Source organism: Mustela putorius, unplaced genomic scaffold (genome assembly GCF_011764305.1).
Source record: "Mustela putorius furo isolate JIRA1106 unplaced genomic scaffold, ASM1176430v1.1 tig00000129_pilon_pilon_pilon, whole genome shotgun sequence".
NCBI classification, from domain to species: domain Eukaryota; kingdom Metazoa; phylum Chordata; class Mammalia; order Carnivora; family Mustelidae; genus Mustela; species Mustela putorius.
In genome coordinates, this window is record NW_025421290.1 from 38,606,825 (window position 1) to 38,622,515 (window position 15,691).

Sequence of the window (15,691 nt, forward strand, 5' to 3'; positions counted from 1 at the left end):
CTTAGACCACACATTTTAAAGAGGTAGCAAGGAAGGCACCAAATGGTTATACTGTGCCCAATTCATACAGATAGTAAGTGGTGGAATCAGAAGTCTAACCCCACTAAGAATTACTCCACACTATTTGGCATTTCAATAAAATGTCCTTGTTCCAGATTTGAAATACCACCTTGATAATATACCAACTTGTCATAAATATATCAGTTTATGGACTTTCAATTCTACTTCAATGTTTTATTTCTCTATTCTTACACTACCTTGTGATCATTTAAAATATCTAATCTGATCTTATTATTCACCTTACTTAAAATTTTAATAAGTTCCTGTTGACTTCACAATCAAGTCCAAACCCTTTACCATGTCATATAAGCTCCCCTCCCAGTTACCTCCCTCCCCTGGAGTCTCAGATGCAGGATCGATCTCTTTTCCCCATGTTCTAGTTAGAAAAACCGTATGATAGTGTCTGCACAGGCCAAGCAATCATTCCATGGAACATCCAAGTCTCCGTACTTTTGTTCATATGTTTCTTATGCCTCATTTCTTTGTTCATATGCTGGGTGAGCACTTATTCACTTTTAAAGATTAACTCAAATATAACTACCTCTAGCCTTACCTCCCTCCCCATTCCAACCAAGTAGAAAGAAATCATTCTTTTCTCATATACGGGTCTATCCGCTCATACCTTTAACTTGGTGCCATTATATGACTATATTTATTCACATACATGTTTCTCTTTCCTCTATTATAATACGAAAGTTTTCAGGGAAGGACCATATCTTATTAAGTACCAAAGATAACCGTAATAAATATATGTTGAGTAAATTGATATAAAACAACCACCACCAAATTATATGAGCAATCATCTGATTTATAAGAAAATGCAACAATATTTAAAATGATACAAAATATCAATTTCAAAACAATACCAAAAAGTGAGTGTATTTAATTATACTAAGCTCATAACAGGAAAAGGGTAAGAAGAATAATTCATGCTATAGCATGTTGCTAATATGAACCAGCAATAGAAAGAGTTGGTAAAGGAAGGCAGAGAACTCTAACTTTTAAGAATTAGAACCGAGGGGCTCCATAATCATCTGGCATCCGCTCAATGTTGTACCTAATCAGGACAAAAAATTAACACTGGTAAGAAAGATGGGTCCAGAACCCACCTAAAAACCCATCCTTTACTGACTGCAACACTTTCACCTCCCCACTGTGAATCCTTTCTGTCAGTGGGTACATTTTAAAGGGATAACGTAGTGAGTGATTTTTAGCAAAAAGCTGACTTAATTATATTATCTTTATTCTTCAAAATCGAAAGTTAACAAGTAAAGGAGCCAGGCGCTAAGTCCAGGTAAGCCCAGCTCCTCCCAGCCCATATTCTTCCCACAATACTGTGTTCTTCCCAGGTTGAAAAGCGAGACAGTAAGAGACTGAGCACTAATATGGAAACATCCAAGCAAGATAAAGACCAGTTTTTATTTTTTAATAAGCTTTTAATTTCCCAAATGAGGTGCTGATCACATATACTAGGCTTTCAAAAAAAAAAAAGGTATTTCTGGCCAAAAAGATTAGTGTAATTCAAATTACTGCTTTGTATTTAAAGCTACACATCTCCATTTCTTCTGGTAATCTTATTGTAGCAATAGGAATGTCTGCCTCATCCCCAAATCCTAGTTTTATCTTTTGCCCTTGTTCTTATTACTTTGTCTCACTTTTTCAAATGTAACTATGTATGCATTTGATACAACAATTGCTTTCAGATCTTCCTATAACCTGACCTCATTTTTAATTGATATCAGCTATCTATTAAATTGATATCAGCTGTCTATACTTTTAATCGCTTCCCCCAAGCGACAGTTCTCACCTATGGTTAGAAATGTACATGATGGGAACTCCAGGAATCTTCCGGATCCTTCGTTTAAGGTCTCGGTCAACTGTGGCCACAATGTAACACTTGTGCTGTAAAAGACGCCAATGAGTGTTCACACATTGAGTCTACTTGACACTGAATAATGGTATACTGGCTAATCTAGAGAATTACTCATTTTCACAGTAAATAGCAAAGGAAAGGTTACAACAATTTGTTCAGTACCTACTATGATCAAGGAGCTCATATTTACAAAACATTTAACAAGTTGCCCAGGGGAAATGTAGTTCTAAGACTCTTGAGGGGGAGAAGATAGAGAAACTATTTAAAGCAGCAAATTGTTTTTTGTCTCATAAGTGGAAGGTACTTTCATATTTAGGGCAGGCAATTTCTTGATTTGGAGTAATACCCCAAAAGACTCAATGCAAAGGCTGAGTAAATGTCTTAGATCGGAGGGCCCAGCTTTTGCCTTTCCTGCAATCTCTGAGCGTGGGCCTACTCTGAGACCTCCTAGTGGTGGAGGTAGGCCACTTCCTCAGCCAGGACATCATCAGAATGGAACTCTAGGACAAGTCTGAGCCTAGCAGTTGTGAAAGCATTTAGCTGCCAGCTGTATTAGATTTTACTTCCATCATACCCCAATCTCCCAATCAATTCTGAAAAGAGTTGTAGCCTGGTGACAGCTGTGCTGTGGGAAGTTAAGGTAAATGCTGTCTCCACCCATGGGATGGGGTGGCTAAAGGGATGGCAGTGTGGTCACCAGGTGAAGACGGTTATCCCCAGGGGAGGAGGGTCTAGGAAGGGCAACCAATAGCAGAAGTTCTTGTCCTGCTTGACAAGGAGGCCAGAGAAGAAGAATCAAAAACCTAGTTACTCCAGGGTACTTGTAAGACAGCATCCTGGGACACTCAGATGTAACTGAGAAACACTCTTGCTTAGGCATGGTGGAAAGAAACAAAATTCCTGCATGGGGAATAACAGAAATGGATGATTTCTGACTCAGGGAGGTGAAACCTGATATTATATGTACACTCACTCAAAGTATTTTATAGGGATGAGTTGTGGAATAAAGAATCAGTAAGGGCCCCAAATCACATACAAATAAATGCAGGTGCTGAGGCTTGAAACCTGTGTCTCCTCCCCAAGCCTGTGATTTTCCCATTACAGTTACAGTATACATTTCCAATCCACTTCCTCAAGTTAGTGAGGACACCTACGCTTCCTGTGAAGCACAAAGTGAACATTTAAAAACTGGTGATACCTGAGTTACTCTCTGCACTAAGCAGTCATCTGCATAGGTTCCTTTGTGCGTGCATGGTAATCGTTCAAATCTTGGATCCTTGGCAATCCTAAAGGGTTACAAAAGTGGATTAACAATGACAGCCAACCAGGTAACTTTCTGACTCTTGATCTGTAAAATAAGAGTGACTTGGTTTATGTGGGGACTCTAAGACACCCCTTGCCTCCCGCACCCTATCTTCTGATTGGAAAGACAACTGAGGGAGAGGCTGCTGTGCCTTAGGTCATGTAATCTTCAGAGAACTCTGAATTAATTATGTTTCCATTTTACAAATGAGGAAGCAGATGCAGAGAGATTAATTAATTTGTTCAAAGTACACAGGTGGAAAAAGCTGGGATTCAAAACCAAATAATTCTAACCTAGCCATTTCACTTTCAGAAGCTGTCTTACACAAATCTGCAAGAGTATAGGCACAAGGACCCACTACAGAATACTTTATAATAGTGGAAAACTGCAGATCATCTGATTATCCATCAGCAACATAAAAAAAGTTAAATACATTCTGATGCCCCACCCTGTTTAAGAAAAATGAGGTAGGGCTGTCTGTACCAACACAGAAGGCTTGTTGAATAAACTCAAAAAAATTCAAACCGTTGCATAAAGAAAGTCATTGAACAATATACATCTATGATTCAATTAAGAAAATACAAATTTCTGGGGCTCCTGGGTGGCTCAGTGGGTTGAGCCTCTGCCTTTGGCTCAGGTCATGACTTCAGGATCCTGGGATGGAGCCCTGCATCACACTGGGATGTCTGCTCAGCAGGGAGACTGCTCCCCCCGCCCCCGGCCCTGACCCCCTCCCCTCTCTGCCTACTTGTGATCGCTCTGTCAAATAAATAATTTTTTTAAAAAAAGAAAATACAAATTTCTTTCCTTGTCTTTATCTACACTTGCATTTGCTTAGAAAAAAGGTCTAAAAAAGAATACACTAACGCTTCTTAGTTGTCACCATTAGGGTGGAAGAATGGACAAAGTGTGAATATGCAGGGGGACTTTAACTTTTTATCATATGTACATGTTTAACAAATCAAACATGTTATTTTCATGCAATTTTGAAAAAATAAAAACCCCAAGTCTGTGATTCCCAGAACCATGTTCTTCCTACTATGTAATGATGAGTCACAAACTGAATAAAACTACAAGGCAGCACATAGGTACCAAGTGCAAGAAAAATGCTCCACATTGCAGTAGTTCAGAGCTAAGTCACTGTGAATTTGGTACACTTAAAAAAAAATTACATGGATGTTAAATAAAATAAAGATGGAAGAATATTCCATGGGCAGGCACATTCGAAACAGGGCACCAATCATCTATAAATTGGGTCATTGGTGTTCAGGGAAGAGCAAGCACCTCTTCCTGGTCGGGAGAGAGTGTCTGTGCAGAGGAGAGTGAAACAGGGCTGGAAAGACAAAACCTTCTGCAATGATACTGCCAAACTGCTCTCCAAAGTGACTGTCCACTTTACATCCGTATCTGTCAAATATGAGAATTCCCACCGGTCCCCAGTCTCAACTATCCACGGCATTGTTAAGTAGACTTTTCAATTCTTGCCAATCGGCTGCATATGAAATGATATCTCCTTGTGAATTTAAGGATTTTGTCTTTTTCTCATAGATTTGTAGTTTTTTATATATTTTGAAACTAAGCACTTTGTTGATTATATGCATTACTAGTATCTTCTCACTATCTGTGACTTAACTGTTTTGCTTTGTTTATGCTACCTTTTGTTATAAAGTAGTATTCAACTTCTCTTTTTTTTTAAAGATTTTATTTATTTATTTGACGGAGAGTGTGAGAGACCACAAGCAGAGGGAGGGGCAGAGAGAGAGGGAGAAGCAGCCTCCCTGCAAATAAGCAGAGAGCCCGAGGCAGGGCTCGATTCCAGGACCCTAAGACCTGAGCCCAAGGCAGACGCTTAACAGACTGAGCCACCCAGGTGCCCCAGTATTCAACAGCAATATAATCAGATCAGTTAGTTTTCTATTATGGCTTGGACTCCTTCAGAAAGCCCTGCCCACTCCAAAATCATGAAAATATTCTCTGTATTTTCTATAAAAGTCTAGATACTTAATCTACCTGGAAATGATTTTTGTGAAAGAGGGAAATCCAATTTTGTTTCTTTCCATAGTGACTATATATATATATATATATTTAAAGATTTTATTTATTTGACAGAGAGAGAGATCACAAGTAGGCAGAGAGGCAGGCAGACAGAGAGGGAGAAGCAGGTTCCCTGCTGAGCAGAGAGCCCGATGCAGGGCTCAATCCCAGGTCCCCGAGACCATGACATGAGCTGAAGGCAGAGGCCTAACCCACTGAGCCACCCAGGTGCCCCTATATATATATATACTTTTTTTCCATTTTATTTTATTTTATTTCTTTTCAGTGTTCTAGCATTCACTGTTTATGTACCACACTCAGTGCTCCATGCAATACGTGCCCTCCACAATATCCACACCAGGCTCACCCAACCCCCCACCCCTCTCCATTCCAAAAGATAATATTTTAATAATTTATCACTTTCCCTTTCAGCTAAACAGTGCTACCATTCTTATATACTGGGTTTCCATTTTTATTTTTTTCCATTTTTCTTTGCCTTAAAAAAAAAACTAGCTTTATTACATATAAATGAAATATAATAAAATTCACTAACACATGCAAAATTTGATGCGTTTTGACAAATTCAGATATCCATGTCACCTATCTCCACAATTGAGATATAAAACATCTCTGTCACTACAAAAGGTTCCCTGTGTCCCTTTGCAGTTAATCCACTTTTCCCACGCTCAGCTTCAGCTAACTACAGTATTCTATTAGCACAGTTTTGTCTTTTCTGGAATTTCATGTAAACGGAATCACACTTCTAGAAGGTTGGAAATGTTCTATTTCATGACTATGAGGGTGGTTCCATAACTGTACACATTTGCCCAACCCATCAAATTATATCATTAAACTTGGTGAATTTTATAGCATATAATGTACACCTTTAAAAGGTGACACACACAGAGACGCACAAATTCACTGGTACATCTTGGACCTTGATTGAATGTTTTACCCATGCATGATTTTGTAATATTATTCACTGATCATTTGGAAAATGCCAACTCATTGAATTATACAAATTTTCCAAAGTATTAACACATTTCATTACAAAATTACAAAAAAAAAAGAAATCATACTCAGTATCTTCACTGTCTCAACAGAAAGGTCTTTTAGTATTGGGAATGTGATAAGCTTGTGATTTTTCAAAACTCTAATTTTCACTTCAAAACTTGAATTTTATCATTGGCAGCTAATACAGTGAAGATTTTCCCTGAAGTAACAGATGTACTGCATTAATTTTTGAGAAACTATCTATCGGCAAATTTAGTCTGAAAAATCAGTGTTTGTCAGTTACTCTTCGCATAAAAATGACATTCCATGAAAAAGCAGCTGGTCTGGCTCATAACTCAAACAAGCACACAAATGCTTTTCACTGAGGCAACCTTCACTCTTGGGATGTGGCAGAAGTGTTTTAGGTGTATTTTACACTTCATCACAAGGAAAACCGATGTCTACTCTAAGGTTGAGATTTAACAAAGTCAACAAATTTTACTACTTCATCAAGGATATTCTTAAGGGACTCTGAGATTTTTTTGTTGTTTTTGTTTTAAATATTTTATTTTTTTAAGTAATCTCTGAACCCAATTTATGGCTCAAATTTATAATCCCGAGATCAAAAGTTGTATGCTCTACCGACTGAGCCAGCCAGGCACCCCTGTGTTGTTTTTGTTGTTTTTAACTGCTAGTGAGGGGCAGTGAAGAATACAAAGTCTACCAGCATTATTTGGGTCCACTATCTTGACTGGTACTAAGGCACCAGTACTTCTGCCCTCAGTACAAATGTCAGCACAGTGAAGAGACAACGTCTTCATATTATTATGAAAATAGTTTTGTTAGGCTCCCTGCGCAAAGGTGTCTGGGACTTCTAGGGGTCCATGGACCATACTTTGGGAACCCCTAGTTTTAATTCAAGTGAACTTTCTAGAGTAAGCTCAAAACTCAAAATGTGACTCCTTTATAAAAGTATGAGATTCTAAAAGATATCTAGATAGCTAATAAAAAGACACTTTCTAATTGAAAATCCAGAGGAACTTAAAAGGAGGCCTACAAGACCAATAGGACTAACTTCATTCAAAAAACTGCAGCTTAGGGACGCCTAGGTGGCTCAATCAGTTAAGTGTCTGACTTCGGCTCAGGTCCTGATTTGGGGCTCCTGGGATAGACCCCCACAGCGTGACCAGCTTCCTGCTCAAGGGGGAGCCTGTTTCTCTCTCTTCCTCTGCCCACGGCACCCCTGCACCCCAGCTCATGCTCTTTCTCTCTCTCAAATAAAATCTTTAAATTCTTTAACCTTCAAATGTTTGCTTTCTTTCTTTTTAAAAAATATTTTATTTATTTATTTGACACAGAGAGTGAGTGAGAGAGGGAATACAAGCTGGGGGAGTGGGAGAGAGAGAAACAGGCCTCCCACCGAGCAGGGAGTCTGATGTGGCTCGATCCCAGGACCCTGGTATCATGACCTGAGCCGAAGGCAGATGCTTATTGACTGAGGCACCTAGGCGCCCCAAATGTTTGCTTTCTTGATCATGAATAGTTAACTAGTTTTGTATGGTTTTTATTTGAAGTAATTATCCAAGAAATCTTCAGACAGCAAACAGATGAAGGAGGATCACAAGAATCTTGTGTACACCAATCTAGACCAGCTCCTTCCTACCTTAGAGCCACTCGATACTTCTGCCCCAGTTTCTCAATTTCAGCCATTACACAGTCAGTTATACAAGGGATACCTGCCAGGAAAAAAATACATATTGATAACAGAACCTGTAAAGAAACTGGTTTTACTCTCTCTGAATTATATCCCATTCAGAGTCTTTAAAAGACCCATGAGGCTTCTGGAATGACAGCAGAATAACACACTGAAATGAACAGTAAGAACAAGAGGTGAATAAAATCCCTATTGATGAGGAAAGTAGAGAACTGAACCATTCCAGTTCCACACTACAGATTCATAAAGTGTCATGAATGTGCCTGGGGGAAAAAATTAAGCTCGATCCCTGTCATCCTTTCTACATTAAAATAAATTCTAGATGGAAAAATATTTAAATATGAGCCCAAAGAAACAAAACAATTATTCAGAAAATGTAAATTCAATTCCATAAAAATAGAAAACTTCTGTTTGACAGCGATGGAAGTCATATTAAAATAAAAATAAACTAGGAAAAGTACTTCTACACCTTCATCAAAGGGCAAATTTCTTTCATATACAAAGAACTTGTTACGTTATGTGCTTGTTATGTTATGTGCTATTTGCCAGCCACTGGGCCAAGCACTTTAGGAGGATATCTCACTTCTTATTCCGAATAATTCCTATCAGGTAGCGTTGTTATTATTATCATCCCCATTTTACAGATCAGGAACGTAAGGCACAAAGAAGTTAAGTAGAAGCAAAGGGTGAAGCCAAGACTTGAATAGAGACTGTCAGGCTATAGACTGGATTCTTTTTTTTCTTAAGAGCAATACTTAATCCTAGCACATCGCTAGTTACCTCTTTCTCCCTATGTGTTGAGATTTATTTTTTTAATTTTAATTTTCTTAACATATAATGAACTATTTGCCCCAGGGGTCCAGGTCTGTGAATCATCAGTCTTACACAATTCATAGCACTCACCATAGCACTTAACCTCCCCAATGTCCATCACCCAGCCGCCCCATCCTTCCCATCCCCCCTCCCCTCCAGCAACCCTCAGTTTGTTTATAGACTGGATTTTGTTTATAGTTTGTTTATAGCATGGTTAACACCATGCTACATTTCAGTTAATATTCAGGTCATAGAGGAAGACATACAATGGTCAACAAACATAAGGGTGCTCAATCTCACTCCTAAAGAGCTATAAACTGAAACAAGATTTCATTTTCTACCTATTAGAGTGGCAAAGATTAAACAAGGAAAATACCCAATATTGAGGAAACAGGTATTCTCACTCTAAGTTAGTAAGTATAAAAATATGTATTACTATTTTAGGGCAATTTTGCAATATGTTAAAGTAAGAAAATATATGAACCCCTTGAAATTGCAATACAGTTTCCTAGAAATGTATCCTACAGAACTACTCCACCCTAACAGAGACATAATTACACTGATATCCACTACAGCCTTATTTATAGTAAGGTTAAAAACTGCAAGTAATCCAAGTATCAAATAGAATATTAATTTTTAAAAATTATATAAGTACTATGAAAACTTAAAAAAAAGAATAAAATCCACTACATATACTGACACAGCAAAATGTTCAAGATATATTTTGTTCAAGGGGCACCTGGCTGGTTCAGTAGGTTGAGTGTCTGCCTTCCACTCAGGTCATGATCTCAAGGTCCTGGGTCAAGCCCTGCACTGGGTTGGGGGCGGTCCCTGTTCAGCAGGAGCCTGCCTCTCCCTATTCCTCTGCCTTCTCCCCACCACTTGAGCGTGCGCATGCTCTCTCTTTAATAAATAAATACCCCTTAAAAAATTTATTTGTTATTTGCTCAATGTAAAAGTAAGAAAAAAATGGTTGAGTTATCTAGCCATATAATGGAATGTTATTTGGTACTCTAAAGAAATGATGTATTGATACAGGCTTTAACATTTAGTCTTGAAAGCATGCTAAATGTAAGAGGACAAAATATTTTATGATCTCATTTTAATGAAATGTCCAAAATAGGTAAATCTATAGAGACATATGGCAAGTTAGTGGTTGTCTAGGGAGGGAAAGAGGAAAGGCTTGGGGATGATGGTTAGAGGGTTCAGAGTTTCTTTCTGGGTAGTAAAATATTCTAAAATTGATTTTGAATATGCTAAAAGCCATGGAATCATACACTTTAAATGGTATGTGAATTTATGTCTCCAAGTTGCTTAAAAAGGCACAAAGACAAATTGTAATAATCTAGGATCCATTTTCATTAATAAAATAAACAAAATTAACTTATAATTCACAGAGATTTTATATTACGTTTTAGAGGGATATCTAGATGGCTCAGTTGGTAAAGCATCTGACCCTTGATTTCAGCTCAGGCCTTGATCTAAGGGCCATGAGCTCAGGTCCCACACTGGGCTCCACACTGGGTGTGGAGCCTATTAAGGAGAAAACAAAACAAAACAAAACAAAACAAAAAAAGCCTATAAAGTAAAAATAAAAACTGTCCCTCCCTGAGGAAAGGCGTTATAGGGGGCTTTAATGTTTTTATGCTAGATTTTTTTCCACAAGTACAGAAATATTTTTGAATGTGGACAAAGTTAAATTCTAAACTAAAGTACAATATCCAGAAGAAGAAACAGTTGTAAAATGGAGGTACGAAATCAGTAAGATCAAACAGTCATGGAGTCAGAGGGCAATATGCAACTTAAGAGGGTCAATTTCAGAACCACATAGCAGTAAACCAACCAAGGGCTTGCATGTGGAGCAGGAAGGTAGGCCCAGGAAGAGGACTATCAAGGAAGGGAAGGTAGCAGGGAAGAACCCTCATGGGTAGAAAAGAAAGATGATAGAAAGCTAACTATCCTCCCTTGTTGGAATATCAGGGAGGAATGGGACCAGGAGCTGTGAAAAGGCCAAAGGGGCATCTTCAAAGGAAGAGGAAGATAAAGGTCTTCCTTCAGGTATAAAGACAAGTGGGGAAAAAATTAAATAGCTACAGCTTAAAAACAGTCAAGGAATATCCTAGGTAACTGAATTTGTACCGTATTTGAATATTTCTTCAACCTTTCCTTTGAGGTATTATGTTATATAGAAGACTGCAGAAAGTGGTATTTTCCTTAAAAAGTTTTTATTTTATTATTACTGTTATTTTTTTTTAGAGAGGCAGAGACGGGTGGAGAGGCAGAGGAAAAGGGTGAATCTTAAGCAGGTTCCAAGTCCAGCACAGAGCCCAATACTGGGTTCGATCCCACAACCCTGAGATCATGACCTAACCCAAAATCAAGAGTCGGATGCTGAACTGACTGAGCCATCAGTCAGTTTGAGGTATCCCAATAAGTTTGTTTCTAAAAAAGGCACAGTGAGAGCATTCAGCTGTACACATTATAGCTATATTCCCAAGGTATCCATATCCAGAGAAAGCACTCCTCTCAGATGAGAGCTTTCCTAAATGGTCACCATTTAGATAACAGTGATGGACCTATAGAGTCAAGGAAACAATTTGCCTTCAAAGGGCCATGCCTGAACCTCCATCCATTTCATTTATAAGTAGGTCACGGCATTTCTAGATAAGCAGCTAGCACACTTTATTTATAGTTATAAAAAACACCATGGGAATACTAAAGTTTACCACATGTACTGTCTTCCCTCATCCAAGGCCACTCTAGTCCACTCTCACTGGAAGGTAGGGTCCCCATTTCAGGTTATTCTTTATTTTTTTTAATTAATTAATTTTTAAGAATATCTTTTCAGTGTAACAGTATAGTTTTTGCACCTCATCCAATGCTCCATGCAATACGTGCCCTCCTTAATACCCACCACCTGGCTCCCCAACCTCCCCCCCCCCCCACCCCTTCAAAACCCTCAGGTTGTTTTTCTTTATTATTCCAACAAACTTAAACCAATTAAAGTATTACACATCCACAGCTTAAAAAGAAATATGGCAAAGTCTGTGTGAAAAAAATCCTTTCCCACCCCACCAATTCAGATCCTCAGAGACCACTATTTTACTTCATTAGCTGTTTTTCTCATTTAGTGGTTACCTTCATATCTTGATATAATACATTTATGCACTTTTGTATTTATTAATTTTACGGCATTTAAAGAACCTAGATCTCTTACTCATCACATTTCTTACCACATCTTCCCAACTTGTTATTTTCAATCAATCAATAAACAACATTTACATTACTATCACTCTATAAATGTTCATTATATAGCATCCTTTAAAAATTAAAGCACATGCAAATTTTTTCCTTCAATTTATTCTTTATGGCAAAGTATAAGTCTAGTTTTCATTTGTACCTTTAAAAAAAGGTAAAAAAATACAAATGTAAATATATTAAAAAATATAAATGTAAATCCCTCACAAAATGCAAGAACAGATCTCACTATGAGGAAGTGATTTCCTTGTACATGGCCTAGATTTTCTTCTTTTTCTTACTCATGGTAGTGAAGGAAGATTAGTTGAGGGAGGGGACACCCAAACACAAGGGAAAGCTACTAATGGTAAACTCACATCTAGGTACAAATAACCTACTTCTGGTCCTTTGTGGTACAAATAAATACCATACTGAATAAACTTAGGAGTCATGAAACAGCATCACTTCTAGTTCTGTGACCACAAATGGCAAAATATCTTATTTAGCTTTTCCACAAAGGAGCAGAATGGAGAATGTTTCCTCCTTGATGTAAAAGAATTCTGAAAAACTAATAAATTTTCATTTACCCAGAATTTTAAAATCCGAAATTCTAAAACAAAAAATTCCCATTCCATGTTCCAAATTGATGTCCGTAACATCAAAGCAGTCTAAGTATGTTCTGATTGTGACGTTTAATTATTCCCAGTCAAGTTTGCATTATATTTCAACTCACTGTAAATGGTCATTGCTACAGTGAGCAAATTAAATGACCAGAAATCCAAATAACTAAGACCCCACTCCCCTCTTTTCATGTATTTGGATAATTATAATTATTCTTTATAAATGATATGAAATGTAAAATTATGATACTCACACTTGGCATAAAGACAGTCCATCATTGACTGTACTAAGTCAAGTTTGGCTTTAATGGAAAAGTTGATAAAGTTGGTATCAACCAGGATGTGGTAAGGTGGGCCCAGCTGTGTGTTATATTGGAAGAATAAGCAGGAAGGATGTTGGGGGCTGAAGGAAGAAGACACAAAACACAAAGTAATGTCTACATTGATACTTTGATATCAGCAATACAAATGGAGTCTCTGCTTTAAACTGTTTGCTATAAATTAAGCTCCTTTTCCTTATTTATTGGAAATAAATTCTAATAAATCCTGTGACGATATATAAATTACCAATTTAGGGCAAAATGAGATAACAAAGAAAATATGGTGATGTTTCATAAAATTAAGTGTATTTTTTAAAGAAGAATGACCTTGAAATTTTGTCCTTACTACTTTTGATGATACATTCTTTCATCAATGCTGGTGTGTTAAACAATGATAATATTTCTTTTGCAAGATCATGGCAAAGGGAAAAAAATTAGTAATTCTAGATCTAATCCCCAAGATTTTAGGGGAAATTTCACTGCTCCATTAAATCCAAAAACTTCCAACTACTAGAATGGATACACGTTCACCAATATCACTTTCATTTGCATAGTTGTGCCAGACTTTCAGATGGCTTACAGAACAGCTCAGGGAAAGCCTGGGTTTCTAAGATTTCATGGTTCTAAAATGTCAGGTTTCTAGGTTTAAAGGAAAACTTAAAATTTTTGATTACTCACACTTCTCTTTCCTTGAGTGCACTGGGATCTTTCTTTTCTTTTTTTTTAGGTTTTAATCTATCCTTTTCTTTACTAGGAAAAAAGAAAGTAAATTAAATGCAAGAGAGAAGGAAAAACTCACTGTAGTTATAATCTCATTCAACATTTAAAGTTTCTTTCTGTCTTTCTTCTTCTTCTTCTTTTTTGCTTACAAAGGAAATCCTATTTTGTCATTTCTTCATGTTAATACCTACACCCACTTTCTAAGCATACATAATTGTGTGGAACTGTGTGGGAAGTAGGCTGAAAGTAACTAATCAGTTAAACATAATGAAATTTAAAAATCTCTAACCAATAATCCATAAAACTTGTTAAACGGGGGACACCAGGGCTGCTCAGTCAGTTGAGCTTCTGTCTTCCGCTCAGGTCATGGTCTCAGGGTCCTGGGATCAAGTCCCACATCGAGGGCTCCCTGCTTAGGTGGGAGTCTGCTTCTCCCACTGCATGACACTCCCCTGCTTGTGCTCTGTCTCTCTCTGACAAATAAATAAATAAAATCTAAAAAAATTGTTAATGGGTAAATAAATGTTAGTTATACTATCATTTCTTTGTCAGAAGCTCTTCATATCAAAGATCAAAATCCATTTCAATGCAGTGGAGAAACAGGCTAACATTTATCTTCTGAAGACTCCAGTGTTCCAATAGTAGGGAGCAAAAAGGTTCCCCTATATGTCTCTTATAAAAGACAAAAACGTAAAAACACGTACACAAAATTTAACACTTTGCTGGAATAAAACATTATCAAAGAGGCAGATTCCCTAAAAATTACCTAACACATACATACTAAAGGCTGAGAATACAATTTAGGAACTGAAGAGCATTTCTTTGTTCTAAGGTTATTAAACACAATGAAGACCAGTCTTTCTCTTCTCTCTTTCCTTTCCTTCCTTTCTAAAGTAAGCTCTAGGCTCAAGGTGGGGCTTGCACTCACCACCCTAGATCAACAGTCCTGTGATCTACTGAGTCAGCCAGGTGCCCCAAGACCACTTCTTATTTCATAACTTTGTCTATTCTTCACTGAAGCAAGGAAGCTTACAATAGGGAGTATCATTTCACTCTCCCACAGTGGTTTGGATTCTTGTAAGATTTATAAAATAGAGACATCTAGGTGTTTTCCCATTCTTTCTTTTAGAAATATTTAAGTGACAGATGCTGGGAACACAAGGCAAACATGGTCTCTGACCTCACCGTTTTTCAACAGTCTTAACAAATTTTTTCCCCACTGGGGATTATAAGAAAGGTAATGGCAAGAACACAAAGATATTCCAACCTACCAACTTCAAGGGAGCTTAAATGTGATATGATTGATAAAATACATAAAAACGGTGGAAGAGAGCGAACACTTCAGAAATGTTCAATTCCCACCCCCTTCCCCAGTGTAATCGCTCAGCATCTAAGTGGCTGATACACACTTGCCGACTATCCTATGCTATACAAAACCAAGAAACAAAAACTTTAAACGTAAACGTAAACACAAAATAAAGACAAAACTCTTACTACTTCTGTCCTCCTAACTCTTTTATCTTCGGGAATAGATTTATTCCAGATACTCACAGCCTCTGATCTCGGAGACTAAGCATTCGCTTCATAGTCGCATACTTCCTTGCTTTCTTTTGCTTCCCCTTGAAACAGAAATCTTAGAGTTAAAAGAATTAGAAATACATAGTATCTTCTTGAGTTCTTTCTCTTGTTTTGTCCATTCCCTTCTCTTCTTCCCTCAGATACCCACCATCTCTTATTCTCTGTGCCCCAATCTGGTCCTCCGCTCCCCACTCGCTACAGCATAGCAGGCACCTTTAGGAGCCAGTTTAGAACTACAATCAGAATGAAAATAATTAAGAGCAATACAGAGGAAATTTGGCTAACGGCTGACTGGCTCGACTTCTCCCAAAACGTGGTCTAACAAAATAACTTCACCAACCCTCCCCTCACCATGTTCACGTCGTACTCTTGTTTCTTCCGGAATCACCATCGCGCGACACTTTTGCGTCATCCAAATGCTGCTTC

At 37.7% G+C, this 15,691-nt stretch overlaps 1 protein-coding gene across 3 annotated transcripts; it reads right to left on the bottom strand.

Moving 5' to 3' along the window:
- Positions 1–847: 847 nt before the first annotated feature.
- FCF1 (FCF1 rRNA-processing protein) lies at positions 848–15,689 on the bottom strand. 3 transcript variants are annotated; one of them, XM_013058586.2, is made up of 9 exons: positions 15,617–15,673; positions 15,414–15,498; positions 15,239–15,306; positions 13,646–13,717; positions 12,902–13,050; positions 7,927–7,999; positions 3,132–3,219; positions 1,868–1,962; positions 848–1,117 (listed from the first exon to the last, which is right to left on the bottom strand). In XM_013058586.2, the coding sequence occupies exons 2-9, from the start codon at positions 15,414–15,416 to the stop codon at positions 1,069–1,071; spliced, it is 597 nt and encodes a 198-aa protein (XP_012914040.1). In that variant the 5' UTR covers positions 15,417–15,498; positions 15,617–15,673; the 3' UTR covers positions 848–1,068. The 3 variants fall into 3 exon arrangements, with proteins under 3 accessions (XP_012914040.1, XP_004739318.1, XP_044928262.1); XM_004739261.3 differs by lacking the exon at positions 15,414–15,498 and having other exon boundaries at positions 15,617–15,689; XM_045072327.1 differs by having other exon boundaries at positions 15,414–15,630.
- Between the last annotated feature and the right edge of the window lie 2 nt (positions 15,690–15,691).